The 22,700-nt window shown below is 44.8% G+C and overlaps 1 protein-coding gene across 9 annotated transcripts in view; it reads right to left on the reverse strand.

Annotated features, from left to right (window-relative positions):
• The window catches only part of nrxn2b (neurexin 2b), a 669,808-nt gene that overhangs the window by 20,504 nt on the left and 626,604 nt on the right, over positions 1-22,700 (reverse strand). For all 9 annotated transcript variants that reach the window (XM_039821634.1, XM_039821632.1, XM_039821630.1 and 6 more), the window contains 2 exons: positions 14,352-14,677; positions 5,493-5,571 (listed from right to left, as the gene is read on the reverse strand). In XM_039821634.1, coding sequence (XP_039677568.1) covers positions 5,493-5,571; positions 14,352-14,677 — 405 coding nt within the window. The remainder of the gene's footprint in view (positions 1-5,492; positions 5,572-14,351; positions 14,678-22,700) is intronic.

Raw genomic sequence — 22,700 nt, forward strand, 5'->3', positions numbered from 1 at the left:
AGGGTTCAAAACATATCTTACAGGACATGTGACGTGTCATGCGATATCATATAAATCGTGTCTGCTTTTTTTGTGCGCTCGAGGGAATATCGATCAAACTGGCTTGTATCTGTTTTTGCAAATTACCTCTTTATCTGCTTTGCCTTTCTTTTCCACTGTAAGCTTTCCTTTAAGTGTATTTGTCAAATGGAAGGGTCAAACAACTGCCAAGCTAAAGCTCTTGGAAAATACGTGTAATGGATAATAATAATTAAGAAATAACTGGGTTAGGTGGTCCGGAAAGCACGTTTACCAGCGTTTCTCCGCCATCCTTCCGAAAGAAACTGTGATATTTGTTTACAGTTCAAAGTGTGAACCCATTCTCCATCCGCCGCTCTGGGTGATAGTCGGATTTGAATTGTAATTTCAATACGATTTTGCAACGGATAGCAGAACTACTTAAAGCTGCAGGAGGTAGAATTCAAAAGAACGCAAGGATTTAAAGTAGAGTGAGACATCTCTCTGCAGCTCTCCTCTCTGTCTGCATGACAGCTACAGTATCTGTCTATCTATCTATCTATCTATCTATCTATCTATCTATCTATCTATCTATCTGGTCCGATCAGTGGTGCAGACGTTTAGTTTTCTCTCAGACCAATTCAATTACAATGTGCTGAAAGGTTATTATGGAATTTTTGCCCAACAATGCCAAAAATATACTGCCTACCAGAGCTTTAATAATAAGAAAATGCACCAGTGATCGGTTTTGAAGTTAAACGGTAATGCTGCGTTCTGGGTTTTTGATACGTGTGTTTAACGGTAGACTGAACGCCAGTCTGTCTGTCCGTTCTATTGGAGCCAGCGGACGTGAGAACTGAATCCCCTGACTTCGCTCCGTGAAAACAGTTTGGTCCTTGTTTTTCCCAAGGGTATCTCAAAGTGCATTGTGAATGTAAACTACTGCTCGATAGCGATCGTGAATAAACGGTGCATATAAATAAAAAGTTTAATATTCGCAGCATTCTCACATTGCCTCTCCGCAGCGCTGGAGTAGTACATCCGGTAATGGTGATTGGTTATTATTGGTAAATGTGCTGTGAATTAGTTAATCGTGTATCAATAAGGGTTAAATCCAAACATTTTTATATTTTTTGTATTCCACTGTGGCTCATTTTTGTGTGAATGCTGATTCAGATGACTTTTTTATCACTTCATTGGTCATACTATACTATGACTTTTTTCAACATGCTATAATATGATTTTTTTTCCGATATGCTATGACTTTATCACTTTTTTGACATACTATCACATGACTATTTTCTACATACAGTAAAATGCAATGACTTTTCCTCATACTATACTATGACTTTTTATCACATTTTCGACATACTATACTTACGTATTTTCCACATGCTATAATATAATGACTATTTTCAACATAATATACAATGACTATGACTTTATTCGACATGCTATACTATGACTTTTTTATTGCATTCAAAAGCATTTTCTGCAGGAAATGCATTTTCTAGTTATACTCTACTCTTTTTAACCCCGTTTCTGTCTCTTGTCGTGTTTCTTTTATATCGTCTCTTTATGTGTTATGGAAAGCGCTTTCAATTGCCTTGTTGAATGGTGCTATACGCATAAACGTGCCTCGTATTGTAACTCGATACAATCGGTGGTCTTCGGTTCAACGTTATGAACGTGTATATTATTAACTATCAAATTGACAAATAATAAAAGCTCGGGGGACTCGGGGGACAATAACTGAACCGTGAATACCGTCTCAAAAGGGGGTGTTGAAAATACAGATATTATTTGATTTAATTAATTCATCTCATATCTATAAAGTGAACAGTGAAGCTAAAGGCTGTTATTACAACATATGCACAAATAATCTTCAGCAACGTTGATTAATGATCAATAATTTTTCAGTCAATAACACACCTACCATACTTTAAAGAGCACTTGTCTGTGATTATTTGTGTACACGTTGTAACGACAGGTGGTTGCGCAGGTCGGCGTTCGGATTTCACTCCTTCGCTGTTCGCTTTATAGATATGAGATTCATTCATTTAAATCAATTAATATCTGTATTTTGAAAAGAACGCCGCCTTTTGAGCTTGTAATCACAGTTCCGTCATTGGTCCCCGAATCCAAAGTGGTGCCCCGTTTATAATTTTTTACAATTTGATAATAAATATAAACTTATTCATAAATGTATTAATATTGTCAAAATATTTTTGATAATTGCTAATAATTGAATCTGTACCACTCAAAGTCCCTACGTTCGTTTTTATTTTTTTCAGCTCTACTGGGGATCTGCGATCACCCAATTATTAACGCACGTCCGCTTCATTATAGGGACGGACTTCTCTGAAATCTGTTTGTAGCAACGGGACGCTGTGCCGTTTAGCGGCGTGCGTCCAGAGCACGCGTTTGGAACCTGTATGATAAACCTGGGGCCGTTTAACCGTGGAGAACGTCTAGCAAATGAGGGATCGACAAATCGTCGCGCTGACTAATAATAAGCGACGGCGTGGGGGTTTGATCCTGCGCGAGCTGCGAGTCGGGCTGGGTGAGCGGGGCTCGGCGCTCTGGCTCGTCCCTCATCTATCTTGCCAATCTCTCGGTTTCACTCCGCGACCTGAAAAAAGAACATTTGCAGGTTGCCTCTACAGCCTGTCGCCTGATGAATTATTGAGGAGCTCCCGAAAGCTCTGATCTCGTCAGAGTAACGCCGATTTAGCACCTACAACACCCAGCGACTGAGAAGCAGCGCCGAGGTACGCGAGAGAGGGGGAAAGTGAGGTCGAGTTACGCACGCAGATGAAAATGAAAGGTTTAATGACCGGGGCCTGTCGTCGGAGAGACACGTTTGTAGAAATAGCTTCGCTAATGTGAAAACAATACGTCTGTGGATTGCTTCTTTTTTTTTTTTTTTAAGTATGCGAGTGTTCATACAGATATGTTTTTGGGTGTGTTTTTTCTCAGTACCGTAGCCTACATGGTTTCATCTTTGTCCCCACTTCCTAGGCCTCGTCACCCGTCTGACAGAGGCTCATTAACAGCACCGGAGCACCCAAACCAGAGCTTTAATTGGGCGATGTAATTAAGGCCCCCTAACATAGTCAGAGTTTAATTAGCCTGCTGGGAAAGGCGGGAATCGTTCAGGGGAATTTCACTCGGTTTACTCCCAATTTCATATCCTCTCTTCGGCTTCCTCTTCCTTCTCGCTCTCTCGCATTCCTTTCTATATTTCTCTCTCTCCTGCTTTGAGCGCAAGGGAACGTGATACAAATCTCAACGAGGGTCAGTATGTACTGTACATCGCTGTAGGAAGGAGTTGTATTGATCCCCCGTGTATTCACAGCGGTCATATCTGGCTCGGGCTTAATAGAAAATCCACAGCCGTGCTTAACATTTCTTCTCCTTCCTGAAGGCAGTTCAATAAGGCGGAGCTGCATCCTCACACGGAATTGAAAAACACTGAATCTTTCCTATCGCGCCACAACTCGAGGCCTGTGTTTGTGGAGCAGTGATGGAGAGTGGGGGAGAGGGGAGACAGTTTCCGTGGACAATGTTGATTCTTCTCTCCTCGTCGACAGTTTTCACCGAGGTTTATCCGACCCCCGCCGGCTTTGCCTCGCTGGAACTCTTGTGGCATCTGGAAGGTGTGATACGGAGTGTGCGTGCGTACGTGCGTGTGCGCGCCAGAGCGTGTTTGTTGTTTCTCAAGGAGAGAAAAAGTGAGAGAGACAAGTGTCTGTCTGTCTGGTAAGGTGAGCATGTCTGCCCCGTGTATGTGTGTGTTTGTGTGGGCATACGAGAGAGCGTTACGTTTCCCCATGGGAGATTAGGCCTGGGCATAGCATCCGCTGAAAAACTCTCATTTCTCCTTTTGATAAGGAGTGAATTGAGTCTCCATTTCCGTCCCCACCGCCTCCAGAGAAAACCGCAGGGGAAAGCTACACTCGGAGCACAGGTTCAGATCCGGTTCTCCTCACGCAAACGTACCATACGCTCTAATCTCCTGCCGTTTACAGTCCAACGTATATTCTATTCTAAGCACTAATCCCCATTCCCGAAAAAGAACTTTAGAAAGTGCTCGAATCGCGTTTTGGTCACCTTTGGGTCACGTTTGTTCCGTTATTGTTCGATGAAGGTTTGCTCTACCCTCGGGACAGAGTACCATAGATTTTCACGATAGATCCCTACTGAGATTAGTCGTGCATTTTTAAATTGGTTACTTAAATTTTTTTTCTATTTTGTAAAAGCCTGAAATTAACTCATAATAAACCGTACGTGCTCACGTTTGCTTTTGTCTTTGTCTACAGCAGTTTCTGCCAAGGAGGGGGTCTGGGGAACTCCAGGAGTGCTTATATGCTTTTTGAAAAGTGACAATGTGTGCAAATTAAGCATACTTAATGTGCGCTTCTGGGCATGGTTTCCTAGAGAGAGCCGAGTGTGATGTGATTAAAGACGCAGTGAAATAAAAAAAAAACATTTGCCAAGTTCTAATCCCGTTTCCATGTGTTAATTGTTCCATTATCTCTTGTGGCATACTAAATATTTGTCAAAAAATTATGAATTATTTGAATATTTTTAAAGCGAGCTCCCTCAAACCTAATAACACACCATTTTCCGTGCAAGTCGCGATCATTTTTACTGAATACGTTTGAATCTACACGGCGATCTATAATATGCTAATCGAGTGTATATTTATGGACGGGGTTCCAGAAGAACACTTTCTACTATTTAAATCTCAATAAGTTAGCGCTGTAACGGCATGCATACTGGCACTGCTTTCATGATAGGTTTCACGGAGGCAACTGTTGTTTTCACGCCACCCACACCAGTCATTGGTGTGCAATCTGCAACGCCACATAAATCTTGCCAGACACGATATTTCAGGATAAAATGGCATTAAATGTGGATCTGAATAGGCTATCTCTATTTTGTCTCCTAGATCCAGTCATTTGAATCCCATTGCCTGACTGTCCGTGGTTCTTGGCGGCTTTCGAGTATGGTCAGCCTAATAGAGCTAGAAAGCACAGAGGCAGGGAGTCAAACACCTGACCTTTAGCTTCCACCTCCTGTCATGGTGTCAAAACGTGACTTGGACCCGCTGTTGCCTCGGCCACCGGGCCTGCCAGGCTACAGCTGTGCGCTGCTTTTCCACGTCGCAACTGTCCTGCCGTGTTAAAATTGGGGCGAGAGATTGGTGCAACAGCTGGGTAAATGCCAGACGCTACCGCTCTGCCGAGCAATTATGGACAGACTGCCTGCCGCTTTGAAAAAACAATAAGAAAAGGGGGGATTGGGGGGGGGCGCACGTGTGGCCAATCAGAGCTGCGTACGGAGGGGCTTTGCAGTCGCAAAGTGTCACGTAAAAAGGGAGATGGAGGAGTAGTCTAGGTGAGTCTACTCGTGTTTCTACGGTTTCTAAAGCTGCACTTTGCCGCTGGATACCGAGTATTATGAAGACAGAACCCCCTGAGTTGACTCACCATTTCCAGGCTCACACTCCTCCAAATCTTCGTCATCGCTAGGACACTCAGCTGATGCTACCAAGAGGTCATCTGCATTCTGGAAGAACAGAGACAGAGGAGAGAGAGTCAGGACACATTTTATTGGTGCAGAGGACAGACAGAAGAGTCTCTGGCAGAGGTGTCCACTCCACTGCTACCTACGTATGCACTAGGGCTGCACGATGTGAGGAAAATGTGCCATACCTTTTGAATATCGCGGTAAACAGATGCTGAAATGTACTCAGTTCTGCTGCTTTAAGTATTCTGCTAAAAAACAACAAATGTTGCTCGTTGAATTTAAAACAAATGAACGGAAATCATTTCCAACATTCTTTTATTGAACATATTGAACACTGAATTGAACATTAAAGGCTCCATTAAAAAAAAAAAAAAGAATGACAGTTACCTTACCTACACACACACACATACATATATACATATATATATATATATATACACACACACACACACACACACACACACACACACACACACATACATACATATATTGAGCCAGTTGGTATCGCGATGACGATAATAAAAAACGATAGATTGTGCGGCCCTATTACTTACAAATTAGCTGAAAAGATGCAGCTGGGTGTGCTTTATGAGTAGTAGTATTTATGTAAGCAGAGTCAAAGTGAAACGAGCTCTTTCGGGACAAACGGCAACTGATTAAAGAGGTGTGTTTTGTCTGAAACGGGAATCTGTCTTTCTTGACCCAGCTCGTCCTCCTTACTGCATGACTCACACAGCTGCACGTCTAGACGGTACACCCTCACCTTCTCCTTACTCCACAGGAAACGGCACAAAATTAATCAATTAAAGTGTGCACTGCTTCGAATGGAGCGACCCGGACATCAATAACTGCCGGTGGGAGGGGCGCGTTTGTGGCTATAATCCGACGTCTTGCTGACTGAATGTCAAACGGCTGCTTCGGCCTCCGACGGTTGTAATTTGGTGCGACGTCTGTGACGCTCGTGAACCCCAATTCCCAGTGTAATTTATTGGATAAGAAAAAAAAAAAACAACGTGTCACGCGAGGACCACTAACCCAGTGCGCTGATACATGCTGGAGGAGTAGCTCCAAACTCCATGTTTGACCTGCTCAGAACTTTTCTCATCAGTTTCCAAGAATCCACAAAGGAGACAACTTGAAAGCGTCTCGCATCCGTCCAGACGCCAACACCTGGGGGTGCTCTCGTCTTAAGACGGTAGCAGCACGACTGCTGCTTGTGATCTTAGTTTTATAACACCCTGACTCTAAATTTGGGTCAGAGCGAGACAAGTGATGACTCCAACTGTTTCATGGAAGGGGTGAAGGGAAGAGAAAAAAATCAGGCCACACACACACACACACACATCAAAAGGTAGATCTATTATTCTAAGCATCAAAGCACATTATTCCACTATGATCAAAGCTGCAGCGGGGCGGGTAGCTCAGAGCTTTTGGAGAAATTGAAATTTGTGTTTCCGCTCGCTTGCTTTCCGCCACCCTGGCCTGTCTCCGCTGTGTCTTGGCGGGTGTTAGGGATATATTTATTAGAGCTCCGTGGTTCCTGTTGGCTTTGCCCGTCGTAGTATTTATAATGCTATTACTAGGTTTGCTCTAGCACAAAATGACAGCACAGACCCCCTAGGATGGATTATTAACTACCCAAATGACTGAGATGTACGTATTAGGGCTGTCAAGATTAACGCCATAACACGAGGTAACAAATTCCCTTTTTTTTACTTGTGATTAACGCCTTCTGTGATTTGGGCCTCGGGCCGCTCCGTATAGTTTGGGAAATCAGGAAGCTATGCAGCAGCGACGTTGTGGATGGCTAGCGGAAACAAAGCTCCTTGAGCAGAAATGGATAAAGAAAAGGCTCTTTTGAACGGCAGGTTGAGTTTCAAAGCCCTTCCAGATGGTTCTCTCCACAAGACTAAAGTTATTTGCACGAACTGTCCATGTGAATGAATGAGTACGCAGAGTCTCAAACACCACTTGTGCATTACAAACTTGAAATATATCCCTTTAAGTACATTTAGAACAGATAATGTGCGATTCATTTTAAATGTACTTTGCAGCAGATCAGGTATTGTCAGTTTAAAGCTGTAACCTATAGCACCAACACTTTTTGCACCGCAGACCTACATAATATTGACAATATGGCTGGGGACCCCCTCTGTAGTGTGAAGATAATGGTGTGAGCTGCAACTGCAAATTAACATTCCTTTCTCTTCTTCAAAGACATTACTGAGTTATTCTACACTAGCTTTAATATTTCTTGATATGGTTTTTCATTTGGGCAAAAGAAGATGATACACAGTCAAATCACTATCAGTGAATTATCCATTTCCTGTAACATACAGTGGGCCTAATTTACTAACACTAGCGCAGTTTGCGCTGCGTCTGTTTATGCGAGTTCGTTAATAGCGCACGCTATGCTTCCACATTTTGCGTAGTATTTATCAACCCTGACACCCATCAGGCAATCAGCGTCTTTCTCCGCCCACTATACCGTTAATTGCGCTGTAGCAAAGCGGTACTGGTGCTATGATATGGCTGAGTGCAGACTGCGATATTCCCACTGCTGATGCTAGGACTGTTTGAAATGATCCTGATGCCAATATTTGTAATGTAGCGAGGAGTTTAACAACTGCTGGAATGGGATGTGAACGCTGAGTGGGAGATTCAATTTCATCTTTGATTTCTTCCAAGTAACTCTAATATTGCAGGGCTGCTTGATCTGTAACGCTAAATGATGTTGTGTTCACTGACAAAGTGTGATTCTTGTGTTAAAAATATTTTCAGCCTCGTCTATGTCTTCGTCTTGCTCAAATTACTGTTGCCATTTCACCAGCGGCATAAAGGTCTACGAGGAAACTCGATTGGCGGCTGTTAAGTTTATTTTTTTTTTAGAGGCGGAGAATTTCCCCCGCAGAATAGAGTGGCGTCTTCCTGACAGTCTTTGTAAATACCACGGAATATATAATTAGGCACTTTGCGTTTTCCTCCCACCTTTTTGGGTGGAACTCCCACTTTCCCCGACCCTCCACGAAACGCATATTGAAAGCGCAACTTGTCTCTTCTCGCTCATGTGGCAGACAATCTGCGATTTTACCCAAGTGGCCCTGTTTGTAAATAGCCCGCATCGGTTACGTCTGTCTTTGCGACCAATTAGCGCCTGGAAACAGGTGCAAACGGCTTGATAAATCTAGCCCAGTGTATTTTGACTGAAACATATCAATCTATATTATTCCGACAAGCCCCGCAAGGTTCAAATTACTATTCAATATCAGGTTATATTAGGTAATATCATTTTTTTCAGAATGACCGAATTAAAGTGAAAAACCAAACTACAGGACGTTCCGGGATTGCTCCGGCACCGCCGGAAATTCGTCCAGATGTCACTCTTTTTTCGGCCGGATGTCCGTCACCTTCCTCTTTCTCTGTGTTGGCGTTCTAAACACCGGTGGATTTGTGAGGACTCTGGTTAACTGCTCCTCAGATCTCTGCAGGGTAAATCCAGACAGCTAGCTAGACTATCTGTCCAATCTGAGTTTTCTGTTGCACGACTAAAAAAACGTTTGAACGTACACATGTTCCACCAAAACAAGTTCCTTCCCGAGGCTATTTTGCAGAGGCGCCACCCAAGACGATTGTGATTGGTTTAAAGAAATAAACCAGAGCACGTTTTTCTCTCATCCAGGAATGCCGTGTGGACCAACCAGACCTAAGACTGACCGTTACCCACCGTACCCACAGCCAGACTGCACCGAGAAGCCACATAACCAGGATTCAAAGCATGTAAAGCAGTCCCTGAATAAAGACTTGTGTCTGCTTTATTAAAAGTAAAAGTGGGCTCTGACTCGGTTGGAGACGTCTGAATCACTGTCCACCTCTCTGATGTATCTTACAGGGATTTAAATAGCTCTCGCTTAGTGCTCGCTAATGTCAGTTTCTTCGATTTAAATAATCAGATCTTTGTAGGCGGATTTGACTAGAGACGACAAAAAAATGCCCAGGAAAATGGTAACGGGCATGTAGGAGATTGGTGTTGTAACAACATGACAAACTGTAACTGCTTCCACATTAACCACTGCAGCTTCCGACAGGACGGAAACTACAGCCACCTATGACAAACATTAAATGGAAGATTTCTAACAGGCACCCTGTTGTTGCATGCGGGTACAAAAGATGGCGCCACAGTCGCTGAACCCAGAATCTTTTTGTAAAATCACTTTTCTCACTTCTCTTAAGCCTCTAACCGCTGTTATCAGCGCAAGTGATCGGTTGCTTCTTGCCAAAATGAACCTTGGGAATCGTAGATAAATTCTGCCCTTACATTTTATAAAATCATCTACACGTAGGAGCTTTAATTTAATTTGTTAAGACCTACAAATTGAACATTTCTTCCGCAAGAATTGAAACGCTTCTGGAACCTACACGCCGCATTATAAAACAGAGGTACATTACTTACTATGTTAGTTGCAACTTTATTGAAAAATGACCATTTACAAAGCAGACCTTATTACTCATAGTGCAACATAAACGCTGACCAAATTTGAGACATTTACAGTGAATATCTGTTCTGACTGGGTTTTGAGTTGTGTATGAGTTTTGAGTTTCAGTATGTGATGTGCTTTCCTTCTATTTCTGCCAAACTGCTGTCGCTGCCATAATCATTAACAGACGACAGCACTCCCTATGCACCGCAGGCCTCTTCCCAGGACAGACGTTCCAGGCGCAGAGTGTTTAGAAGAGCAAATATAAAAGATTTCATATGCTTACAGCTGTTCAAAATCGATGTAATCCCTAACCTTTCAGGACTTTCTTGCTTAATTTTACTCTGTGTGTACTCTCTGCCCTTTTATTTTCTCTCTTTTTTCGTCGAGAGGGAGCAGATGAGGCCTTCTGGCTGAATGATTAGGACTGTGATAGCCAGCTATACGCCCCAATAATGCTTTTATATTGTGCGCACAGCAAAACATCTTCGACCATTAAAGTATCGGGATGAGTGACATTGGTCGATTCATTCTCAAGCACATATCTTTCAATGCTATATTGGACCATTGCGACGATCTACACTATGTTCAGCTAGGTACATAATAATAATAATAAAGGAGAAGCTGTTACAATATGTGCACACAAAAATGGATTCTTAGCCATAAAAAGCACTCGAAAGGTACTTTTTTTTTATGACCCAACATAAACATCAGTCAGCAAATACAGCCCACATTAGGGCTTGTAACAACAGAGAAGCAGACAACACTCAGAGCCCTCTGCTATACTAAAAGAGTTCCAGATAATTTATCAAACAGGGCCCGTCTACGGCTGCCAATTTCGCATCAAGGAGCGCCGCTGTAAAAGCTCGTTATACGCTGAACACGGAAGGATATTTCCGCCAAGAAGTCTGGAGGCCAGAGATATGATATTGAACTGAGTGGATGGCTACATGTGACATCTTAGAGTCAGGTTCCATTGATCTCATGTTTAGAGAGGAGACGCAGAAAAATAAAACCACGGACCATTCATCTAAAAAAAAAAAGTCATGCCAACTGGGCGTGCCGGAGACGCTGATGTCGGTGAAGGAGCTCCGACCGACCTTTAAGTCCAAAAAATGTCACTCTCTTGTAATTACACGACAGACTCAACCACGACTGAAAGAACGTGCCTTTGGTTAACGTTTGTGAACAGGACCACCTTCGTAGCTTTTGTCAGCCGCCGCCAGGAGCACTGCTACGTACGGAAGACGATTAGGGCCGATGTGAAAAATGTATTTGAGTTCAGAGTCAGAATTCTGAGAATAAAGTCAGGTTGCATCTGGGATTCCATACTAACATGCTATTTAGTAGTCTGAAAAAAGATTTTTTGTTAGTTCGAAATCTTAGTATGAAACCAATTGTACGTGAATTGCATACTAATTCCAGTGAGTTATTACAGTATGCAAACCCTGGACACTACGCTGGCATAATTATCCCAAAATGCAATGCGGTAGTGACGTCAACTTTCATAATGGACAAACGGACAGCGACCGGGTCAACTCCGTAACGTCAAAAACGCTTCAATTGACATTACTACAAATAAAAACCTGCGATTTTGTCACCTGTGATTGTTGGTCTAGTTGCTAGTTGGTATAAAGTCAGAATTCTGACTTTAAACTCAAATACATTTTTCACACGTGGCCCTAATCCTCTTCCGTAGCTTTGATAGGGTGTCATTAAGCGACTGTTTTCCAAATGTACCAACTAAAGAAAACATTCAATTTTTCTTTGCACTGGGTGTCTGCAATACAAAGTGGTGTGAATTAAGCACTTGTGCCATCAACAGCCTCACCTTGACTTCACTCTAATTGGCACTCAAAATGAGACAGATCCTGCCAAGGTTTGAGATGATGATGAAGGGACAAAGAGCGAGCAGGTTCTAAATATACTCCGAATCTGCTGATCGCGGATGTCAGGGACGAGCGCGAGCGGCTTGCCGTATGATCTCGGATAAGCTTCCGTGGACGTGAATAGCGCTAACGAACACAACGGAATGAGAGAAATGCGCTGGTAATTGGCACCTCTGCAGCTTCTGTGTTTCCTGCGACATCAGAAAAGTTTGTTGGACAGTTGAATCTTAAAGTATGAGATGGGCAACTTCTTTAAAAGTATTTACAGTACAAAGTGAGACGATGACATAATGTACATCTGGCGTAGACATGGAAGAAAAAGCTTTCATAGCTTCCATTTATCTGATTCACACGTACTTTAAAAATGCCATGCGGCAAGGTCTTTTTGCACACCACACAGCTTGTAGCTAATGATACACAGAGCCTGTTATTAGGTCTCTTTACGAGAGTAGTGGGTCTGGATGACCGGCTTCCTCCATCCCCCAGTATGTGGGCAACAGATCTTCCCTACTGTTTGCTAATTCTTACTTACCATGATGGCGACGGCTGGCCTTGGCACACGGGATTTCAAACCGTTAATCATAGCCTGTCACATGCATGTGAGGGTATAAATATAAGTTTATGGCACCCTGAGTTGTTGTGCTTTTGCTGCCGCCGGGTTTCCTTTTCATTATGTCCCTTTCCCTCCTCCAGCCTTTGTTGATTGTATGGATGTGCTGTGATTTCCAGCAGCCACCCACGTCTGCGTGGTTTAGTCAGCCATATCTTCTTAGCGCAAATCAAAATTGCAGCGTTGATTGGTCTAATAGGACGAGCTAGACAAAGCGGCTACGTGACTCCCTCTCGGGCTGGCGGCCGTTTGAACATCTGAATGTGGCTGAAAGGCCTAGGGACGAGGCCCGCGCAAGACACGGCGCCGTTGACCTTGCGGCGGGATTGATGTAGGATTTCTTTTGAAACGCGTCATCCGGGAGTTACTTGGCCACGCTGTTTAATCATTCAAATATTGTTTTCAGCACAAATTTTGAAAGCCAATTAAAAAGTCTCCCAAGCTCGGTGCATGGGCGCAGCCACATGTTGCAAACATTTGTGGTTCAGCCCAAACACTAGGGAGGGTCCAGCATGCTCCATTTACGGCAGCAATATACACTTTTTTTTTCTCCATAAGATAATGCCTAAAAGTCTGTACATTATTTGGGAAAACATCATAGTTGCCAAGAACAAGAACCATCATGTAGTTCTCCCATTCTCTCCAATGTTGAGGATCACTACTTTTCACTTCTGCCACCTAAACAGAGGCAAAAATTGTCAGATGCAGACTGACCTCATGAAGTGGCGTATGTATGACACGCCAATTCGTATGTCATTGACTACGTTTACAAGCTGTCAATTTTCGGGTTATGGTCGGGTTAAGGTCACTATTCGGGTTTCTGAAACATTCGGAATAACCCGTTTACATGCGTGAGCAGAGAGAGTTACTCCTACATGGAATTTGTAATCAATTGGCGATATCCCGACGTAAACGGCGACGCACGGTTAGCGTCTGGACGTAGCCTACGGACAACCTTAAGACCCAATAACTTTTCGGTCACCTTCTTATAAATCTCACTATCTCGGTACTTTCTGCCGTCACCAAAAGACATTATATTCATGGTTTTCACCACACTAATAAAGAAATTGGTTTCCTCCTCCCTCCAAAAGTGTGGTGCTGTGCTGCGCCTCGCCATGTTTACCTCTACTTCTTGTTTACTTCCGGTATACTGCGCGCAGGTTTTCTGCATTGACATATATATATAACTATATTATTATTGTATATCATTATTATTATAACTATGTTTTCTGGCGCATACAAGAAGTTCCTCTACTCAAAAGACCAAGATTCCTTGCGAATAGAACATGCGCAGAACACAAATCAATGTTCCTTTTGATGGGGATATGCCAATACGCGTTTACATGACCAAACTTTCGTGTTAGAAAAGTTGTATATGTTTACGTCCGCTGTATACAGTGTAGACATACACGTGGTGTATATGTTTACATCCGCTGTATACAGTGTAGACATACACGCGGATAGGTCAAAATGCGTGTAGACAACATGCCATGTGGCTTTAGAAAGTACCATGTATGTTTATGCTGTGACGTTGCAGACTGCTGTCCGCTGTATACAGAGTAGACATACACGCGGATAGCAAAATGCGAACATGGGCGTGTATGTTTACGCAAAGTTATGATGTCACGTTGTCAGATGTTACTATTTTCAAGTTACGTAACATAAGTAGGGTAGGAATTTGGCGTAGACATTCAGAGACTGAGGAAAAAGGACACAAAGTTATTTTACAAAACCTAAAAGATTCGGGGCTCAGTGACTCAACGGCAGCCTTCTTTCAGCTGCGCTTTGTTTCAGCCTCTACGAGTCGCGTAAACCCGCTCGGATCCCAAACTCGTCACTGCTCACCTGCGTGACACTGTCCCTCATGGTGGGCGAGCGCTGTTTGCGGGTGGTGGTCGTGGCCATGGTGGTGGTCGTCTCCATGATGGTGGTGGACATGTCGGCCAGCGGGGTGGTGGAGGTGGTGTCGGTAGTGAGCACCGAGGGCACGTCGCCCACCAGCCGCAGGTTGCCCTGGGTCTGGACGTTGGGGTCGCCCTCGGCCGCCAGTTTGAGCACCTGCAGGCCGTTGTAGTACAGGCCCGAGATCTGGCCCTGGAAGTGGCGCCCCTTATCTCCACCGCCACCAATTTTGATGAACGCCTGGCTGTTGAAGATGGTCAACTGGCGACCTGATGACGTGAGCGATAAGGAGGATGAAGAAATGACGGAAGAGAGATAGAGAGGGAGGAAGTGTGGGTAAGAGGAGGAGAGAAACCATGGACAGAGGGAAAGAAAAGAGAGAGAAAGGGCAAAGAATACTAATCAGTCAAGATCTCGGGGTTAGCTTGCACATGAATCACAAAGTAACACACGGGCACAAAACTGGGACATAGAGGGACTGGTTCAATCACATGGGATTTCCTGGGCAACACTTTAGGGAGATTGGACCCTGGTTTTCCTGCCGCCGCAGCCATTACGGGGCTGGGCACGCGCCGCTTTCTCAGAAAAGGCCGTCTGAATGTGGCAGTCGTATAAATTGCGGGGGCAGTTGCAGCATGACCCTGAGACTGAAGGTTCACGGCGAAATGCATCTAATTTGCCCCGAGATGGAATATATTAGAACAATGCTGGGTCTGTGTCATTGACCTGCGATGCACCTGAGTTGCACGATGATAAAGTGCCTCTGCCAGCGGGGAAAAAAATGTCGCCCCCGCTCTGCTATACAAAGCAGGAAAATAAGATCCCCATTGGAAGGAAATGTTTAATTCAGCAGGGGCTCTCCCTCTCTGTGGTCATTACCATTCATCTGGATGGATGGATGGATGAGAGGGAGGAGAGAGTCGACCATTTAACCAGGGTCCAATACTAATGTGTTACCAGGACTTGCGGTGAAGGGCTTAGAGTGGGGGCGGTCTAACATGGGTGTCGTTTTTCTGCCTGTATTTTCTTTAGCTGATGGTTATATTTTTTTAATTTTTCTGTCCCACATTTGCATTCCCCGGCGCTTCTTGGAGACATCCCACCATGGACTGTCTTTGACCCCTGTTATGAGTCATGTGGATATGAGAGAAGATGGAGAGGGGAGGGGAGTATTATTGCGGGATACCGTTGGATGGAAGTGAAAAACAGACCCAATGAGGTAATTACTCAGAGGAGAAAGATGGGAGAAGGCAAGGAGATTTTATGGCTAAATCAATCGGTGTAAGGAAAGAGGGAGCATGTTTGTTTGTGAAAGGGATACTACGCTAATGTGTGCATCTGAGAGCAAAACGTAGACTCTAGAGACGCCGTGGTACGGACCTCAGAAACGAGAGACCCCTCTGGCCTGATGGGAGTTGTGTATGCAGTTTGGACTACGGCTGCGTACGTACATTTAAACCTTGTGCGGACTTGCCGACAGCATCTCCTCTAACTCCATGCGTGTTTGAAATTATGAATGCCAACTTTTGCCTTCTAACAGGCTTAAGAACATCTGTGCGTCTATTCTGTTGCTAAACCCAAATGAGCGTGCTGCCGATTAAGATCTGGATCCGAGAATATCATGAAATGTGTTTCTCTCTTTTTGAGCGGCGCTGCTCAGGAACGCAAATTAATTTCAGTGTAAACTGACAATGAAGTTGTATCCTATCATATGTCTTTTTTTCCTGAAACTGGCTTCTTTGCGTTTAGTTGTGTCTAATGATGACGAATGAATCCTCAGGATATCTTTCAAATGTTGCTATTGTTTTCCCTGTTGGATTGCTAGCCGGTAAAGACAGCCTTCTACTCATCAGCGTGGAGACACTAGGGACGGGCCTGGGTCCCATTTGTTTTCAATTAAAAGAGATGAAAGGGTACTTCATCACTGTAATTATGATTAACTGTCCGTCTATATGGGTGCGCTCGTTCGGACGTGTGTGTAACACCCAGGTGGGTGGGGCTATCGGACAAATAATGTCGATTAATGCACATGCGTGTGTGTGTGTGTGTGTGTGTGTGTGTGGGTGTAAAACCACATGTTCAGTGTATGGGAATCTGTAAGTTTTAAGTGCTAGAGAGATACCTCTATTCCACCGAGATGGGCCATTACATGTGTCATCCCATTATCAGATCATTAGGCCCGCTAGGGGCCCACAAGGGACCCGGCTCCCGTCCCCTAACTTCATAACGATGAGACTTAATGTCTGGCATATGCACTGTTGACATAATGGCTGAGTCGCACTCTATTATCTCATTACTAAGCATGTTTGGTGTGGGAGTGATAATGGGGGGGGAAAAAGGAAATGGGAAAGTATGGTGAGGGACAGATTGTCAAATTGTGGACATCAGCGAGGAAAATACAGGAGAATTACCATGCGTGTGTACATACAGGGAACCTTGAAACATCACAAAATATCACATGAACAGTCTCAGCCCCCCCACCCCCCTCCCTCACCCCCTCCTCCGTTTCACTCTTCCAGTGTCCTTGTCAAGAGGACACATGCACACACAGCCACGCGTCTGCCCAGAGGGTCTCCCATTTCAAGCAGCCCCAGTCGGCCCCCACTCTCCAGTAAATGGCTCGTTTGAATGCAGAGGCGCTGAGGTGACACGTCGTCATCTGTATTCCCCAATGTTACCAAACTGCTCAAGTTCCTTTAAAAAATGCACCAACTCCAAGTCCGAAGATGATCTGTTCAGACGGGGCGGTTTACTCCTGGGGAGTATTGGTGTCACAGTTACACTGTGAGCCAGTGACACAGGCATAAGTAAGCCATATTGACAAGCGGCTTATGATTATGATGCAGAGTGGGGGGGGGGGGGCGGTTAGTTCGAAAGTCGGCGTCCAAGAATCCGTTGGGTGACCTATTTAATACTACATTGCAACTGCAGCGTGCCACAAAGTCCTCCTTCATTGACAAAAATTGCAGGAAGGCGAGCCTGGAGCACGGGGGAGAGCGCTGTGACGGCCATTTGTGCGTTCACCCCGTCTGAGACGGAGCAAAAATAAAAAAAAATAAAAAGAAAGAAGAAAGGTGCCCTCTAGACTAGATGAAGGGAAATCAGTGTTTGTTTCTTTGGAGCTGTCTGGCCAGGATGAGACTCTAACAGGGCTTGATGAAGTTATTGTTTCAGGGCCTGCCGGGTCAAATCAAAAGTGACTTGTGGTTTTAGAGCCAATTTGGGCGACGGGCAGGAGTGGGGGTGGAGGGGTTGGGGATGGAGGGCTGGGTAGGGTAGAACCAGAAGCCTCTGCATGACAAGCAATCCCAGCGCCTAATATGACAGAGCTGGATGTGGCGGCGCTGCGGAGGAGAGGGGGTGTGTGTGCGTGTATATAATAACTTATGAAATATGTCAGTGAAATGACCTTTATGTGTGTGATATTTGGCCTTTTCAAGTAGTGTGCATTTGCGCAACATTTATTTACATACGCCATTCCCTTGTGTGCGTCTGTATGTGTTTTTTCGACAGCACACGGGGTTGGCAAATTGATGGGCTTTTAATGGGCAGAGGCTTTGGATGGGATGATTCAAACATATTCAGGTACTCTGTGGATGAAATGGATGACAAAGCATAGTAATAAAAATAAAAAAACTATTAATTGCAAGGCTGTCATTGTTCTGCACATTTAAACTAACAGCCATGCTAGCTGCTCTGAGAGGCTGCACTTAGGCATAGCGGTGCTTCGAGCTAAATGCTAACGTCACCAATGACAATGCTGCCCATCTATCCATCATCTATCCATCTATCTATCTATCGATCCATCTACACATCTATCCATCTATCTATCCATCTATCCATCATCTATCCATCTATCTATCTATCTATCTATCTATCTATCTATCGATCCATCTACACATCTATCCATCTATCCACCCATCCTCAGAGATAAATCTGTGAGAGGTTAGAGAGGTTACTTCTTCTCTTCTTTTTGTTCTGTACATCCTCCTCTTAACTCTTATTTTATTTAAAGCCATATAGTATCCTATATAAAATCCACAGGGGGAATATGGAATGCACAAAGTAGCACACAGCGGCCCTCAAATTTGTCACAACAACAAAAGCGGAGTAAAAATAACTCTGGATGATGAAGGGATATGCATAGAAACGTGCAAAGCAAAAGAAGAAGAAGAAGTGGAGGGGCGGCCTGAGGAGGACTGAGCAGTCTAACATATGTTGTTTCTTCTAGGCACGTGGATCCTCCCTGTAGGACTAGAAACGGTGCTTTGCTCCTGGGAAAACACAGTGCCCCGGCTAGGAGCCGTCCACTCACTGCTGCTTAGAAAGGGCATCTGGGTAAAAGAAGAGGATTTCTAAAGGCATTATCATCTGCAGTCGCACCCGCCTTTGGTTGGAACACCCGGGTTCTTAGTGGCTGAAAGCCTAGCAGCTGCCGAGGAGGCCACTGAGAAGCGTTCAGATAAACAGTAAATCATCACTCATTAAAGAAACTGATCTGTAACATGGCATTTACTTCATTTGGAACTGGCCGTTGGGCAGCTCCTGAGTTATCGAATGCATGAGAGAGAGGAAAGTAGAGGTTGGACAGGGACTGAGAGAATGGGGACATGAGAGATGACAGGGGCAAGGGAGGATGACAGACGAGTAGGGCAGAGAAAGAGCGAGCCTGCATGAGGATAGAATGTCAAAGAGACGGAGCGAGGGCATGGAGGGAGGGACGGAGGGAGCGGATGACAGGCCTGATAAAAAGAACGAGGAATCGTGCAGTTAAAGACGGTGGCTGAGGAAGAGAAAGACGTACCGTAACACACAGGAGTGAGATGGTAAGAAAAAAAGAAAAGGGACGGCAATGGCAAAAGAAATGAGGTAGAGGAACGTGTGCCCTATGTAGAGGATACTGAATCACCTCCAGCTTCCAGGAAGGTATAGAGGGTATGCATTTACACAGAGAAGCGGAAAGAACACTGAAATGCTAACATGCTCAGCTGGACTTGCCGTAAAGCACAGAATGTAAATTATAGTAATTGCGTTACAGAAAAAAAAGTGACGGTGAAATCCCATTAAAAGAAATGCAAAGTTAAGCTTTGATCATTTTCTTTAGGATGAAACTGAATCGCTTTGCAAAGCATTGTGGGATAGTAGCTGACAATAAAGAAAAGACTGAGGAAAAAAAAGAGAAGGGTCCAAAGTAGGTTTTTATTACTTTGTACAAATGAGGGGGGAAAATTACCTAAAAAGCTCTGTAGTGATTTGTCAAAAACGGACAACTTCCAGCGGGTAATGCAAGATCATTACCCGCAATTAAGGTGTGCTCGCTTAAGGTTTTATCTGTGAATAAAGTTAGATAATCTAGACTAGGGGTCGGACTTCGACCCAGTGGTGCCAATGTTCCCAGATCCAAGCAATTCCCTTTGGTGAGTGCAATGTCATCCTGGCAGACAGAAAGGCGAAAAAGATGAAAGTTGCAATAAACCAGACGGCGGGTTTCTGTAGGTAATGCAGAAGTGGGCCTGAGGATTTTTCTAATGAAAGACCACAGAGGTTGTATCTGTTGGGTGCAGGTTGCATCACATCTTGTCTTGATGTCAGTTACTAACACTTCTTCAGCCCAAAGTAAACTGCCATAGTGAGCAGGTGTAGCAAGTTTTCCGGTTGCCGCTCTACACCGACGCGCCATCCTCCTTGACTTTTTTTTTTCATCAAAACATAGAGACGAGAGGCTCGTCTCAGATGAGTTATGGCCGGTAATTACTAGCTGGGGGAGTGGGCTGGGCTTGAGCCACGCTCGATGGGCTAATGCACAGATTGCTGGTCAGAGGCTGTGGGATAATGGCTGTGTGTCTGCTACAACCCCCATAATGGAGGTGGAAAGGATGGGAGGGGGACTGGGGCTTGCTACTGGCTCTGAGCAAGCTGACTTGAAGGAGGCGACTGTCGGAAGGGAGGGGGTTGGTGGTGGGGGGGGGGGGGTGATCTAAGTGTACCCATCCCCAGTGGAGGGACATATGAAACTGCAGCTGGAGAGAGAGCAGTGTCTCTCTCGCTCCACCGTCATCACGCCTCTCTCATCCTGCTTCTACTCCTGTTATCTCGCAGAGAGGAGGGATGCCATATGGTTGCAAAAGGAGCTTCTCTCTCAAATGTTTTCTCTTAGCTGAGCTGCAGGGTGGGAGGGACAGCCCAGAATTCACCTCAGTCAATCCACTGCTTTGTGATGTGCGGAACTGAGAGTTGGGACTTTTTCTGCGTGCAGTCTTTGTGGGTTTGTGTTCACAAATCCTCTGTGCGCCTGTAGAATTTCGAGTATCCGTATCAACAAACAAGAACTCCCCTATTTTCCATTTTCTTCTCTACAGAAAAAAAGACAAAAAAGAATAAGGCGGGAGAAAGTCGAAGGAGACCGGAGCAGAATGGGGGTGGGGGTGGGATGCTGACAAAGTCGATTATGAATTGTTCCCAAGTTATCTCCTCGGCGCAAGGCTCTCTTTGGTAATTAAGAGCATTTTGCTTTTTTCAGTCCTCAGAAGTTGGGCTGCTTTGGGTAGAACACATGAATTAATTGTGTTTGACAATGGAGATGGAGCATGAAGCCAGACTGAAAGCCTTGCGAGGCAGCATGGCACCCTGAGGTCCTTAAAGGCAGCCAAGGGTGCCGCCGAGACGGTGGATCCGCTCTACAGGACTCTACAAACAGTACACTGGATTTAATCAGATGTGGCTCTATCTCTGATCCTATATCTGTACGTAGATCTTAAGAAGGCGACAGTGTCGAGGCAGAGACACAGAGAGAGATGGCACGCTGGTTAGCTGGGAACAATCGTCTTTTTTTTTTTTTTCTCGGGGGGGGGGGGGGTTTTTTTGGGTATTGTTTTGTGGGGGGGGGGGGGAAAAAAGGGAATTTTTTTTTTTTTTTTTTGGGCCCCTTTTTTTGCAGCCACTTTTCTACTCATGAGCAAGCACGTTCAAAATTCATACAATTTGCCCCCCTTACTTCCCTCAAATATGGCCATAATAGTGCATCGAGATCAAATGAGAACAAGATAGTAACTCAGCGGGATACAAAGCTCCCCGTGGGGGTTTGCTGAAAGACAGACTCAGACGGATTTACTCTCAGTCGACTGCAGCCCCGATGCGAGAAAGAGCATCTCTGAAATCGAGCTGGGATCAGGAATAGCAGATCTGGAACGATGCCTGGCCTGGAGATGCTGATTTGGGCTCTGGCCTCACACCAAGTGGAGGACTTGATTGCCTTTGATTAGGGAAGAGGGGAGCTCACAGCAGACCATTAAACATCGAACATTAAACCTGCTTCTCTGGCTCCGCTACAGCTTTTAGGCCACAGAGACCGCGTGTTGTAGTATGGATCGCCATGCCTCTGGGCTCGCCGGAAGAAGATATAAAGCTCTGATTCTTCGGGGAGCTTTATTGGCTTCCTTGCTCATCTGCTAAAGGGAACAACAGAGGGGGAAATCGTTCTTGCTAGTTATTTGTAATCTTTATTATTTTTTTTTAGTGGAGCTCCCTGATGAGATCAGGAAGCAACAACACATTCATGCTGTTTCTGAAGACGTAGAGGAATGCTTGCCAAGTTTTTAGTGAGGGCTGGCATTGACGGTCAAGGGAAAATAAAGAAAAGAAAAGGGGATAAAGGAGGGAGAGTGGAAGTAAGGGCAGGAGCAGAGCAGAAAACCTGCAATGACAGATCCATCAAGGCGAGAGAAAGACGCAAGGAAAAAAAAGGGGACGCAAGTTTTGGCTCGGATAGAGCTGTTGAAAACTTTTGGCACACTGATTTTTCCCCTCCATTGGGTCCCTGTAATGGCTGCCGTTTTGGATTTAGTCAGCGGGCACAGAGTCAGGCCTGGAGATGCTCGCTCTGATCTGCCTCACACGGCCGTAGCCGCGATGGGTTGAGGGGCTCTCGGAATGAGACGCAGTGGCACGGCGCGGCGCCACGGCGCAGCTCGGCTCCAATGACTTCCATTATATCCCAGTGTGACTAAAACACAGATTTGTCAGAGGCGATTACTGCTCCTATTCCGTTCCCGTCCGCACATGAACATTATCGTGAGTACCAATGACATCTGCCCGAGAGATGTGGAGTTTTTCCATGCTCATTGGATCCGACAGAACTGATGAAACATGGAAGCAGAGGGGATCCGCGGGGCTGATTTGTTTTGTGCACTCTGGTGGAGACCCTTTGAGCCATTCGTGTAATAAAATCAACACATATTGGAGACCAAAAACCCCACATTGGTAACGCAGCCTGGACATCTATTACAGGATGAA

Source organism: Perca fluviatilis, chromosome 14 (assembly GCF_010015445.1).
Source record: "Perca fluviatilis chromosome 14, GENO_Pfluv_1.0, whole genome shotgun sequence".
NCBI classification, from domain to species: domain Eukaryota; kingdom Metazoa; phylum Chordata; class Actinopteri; order Perciformes; family Percidae; genus Perca; species Perca fluviatilis.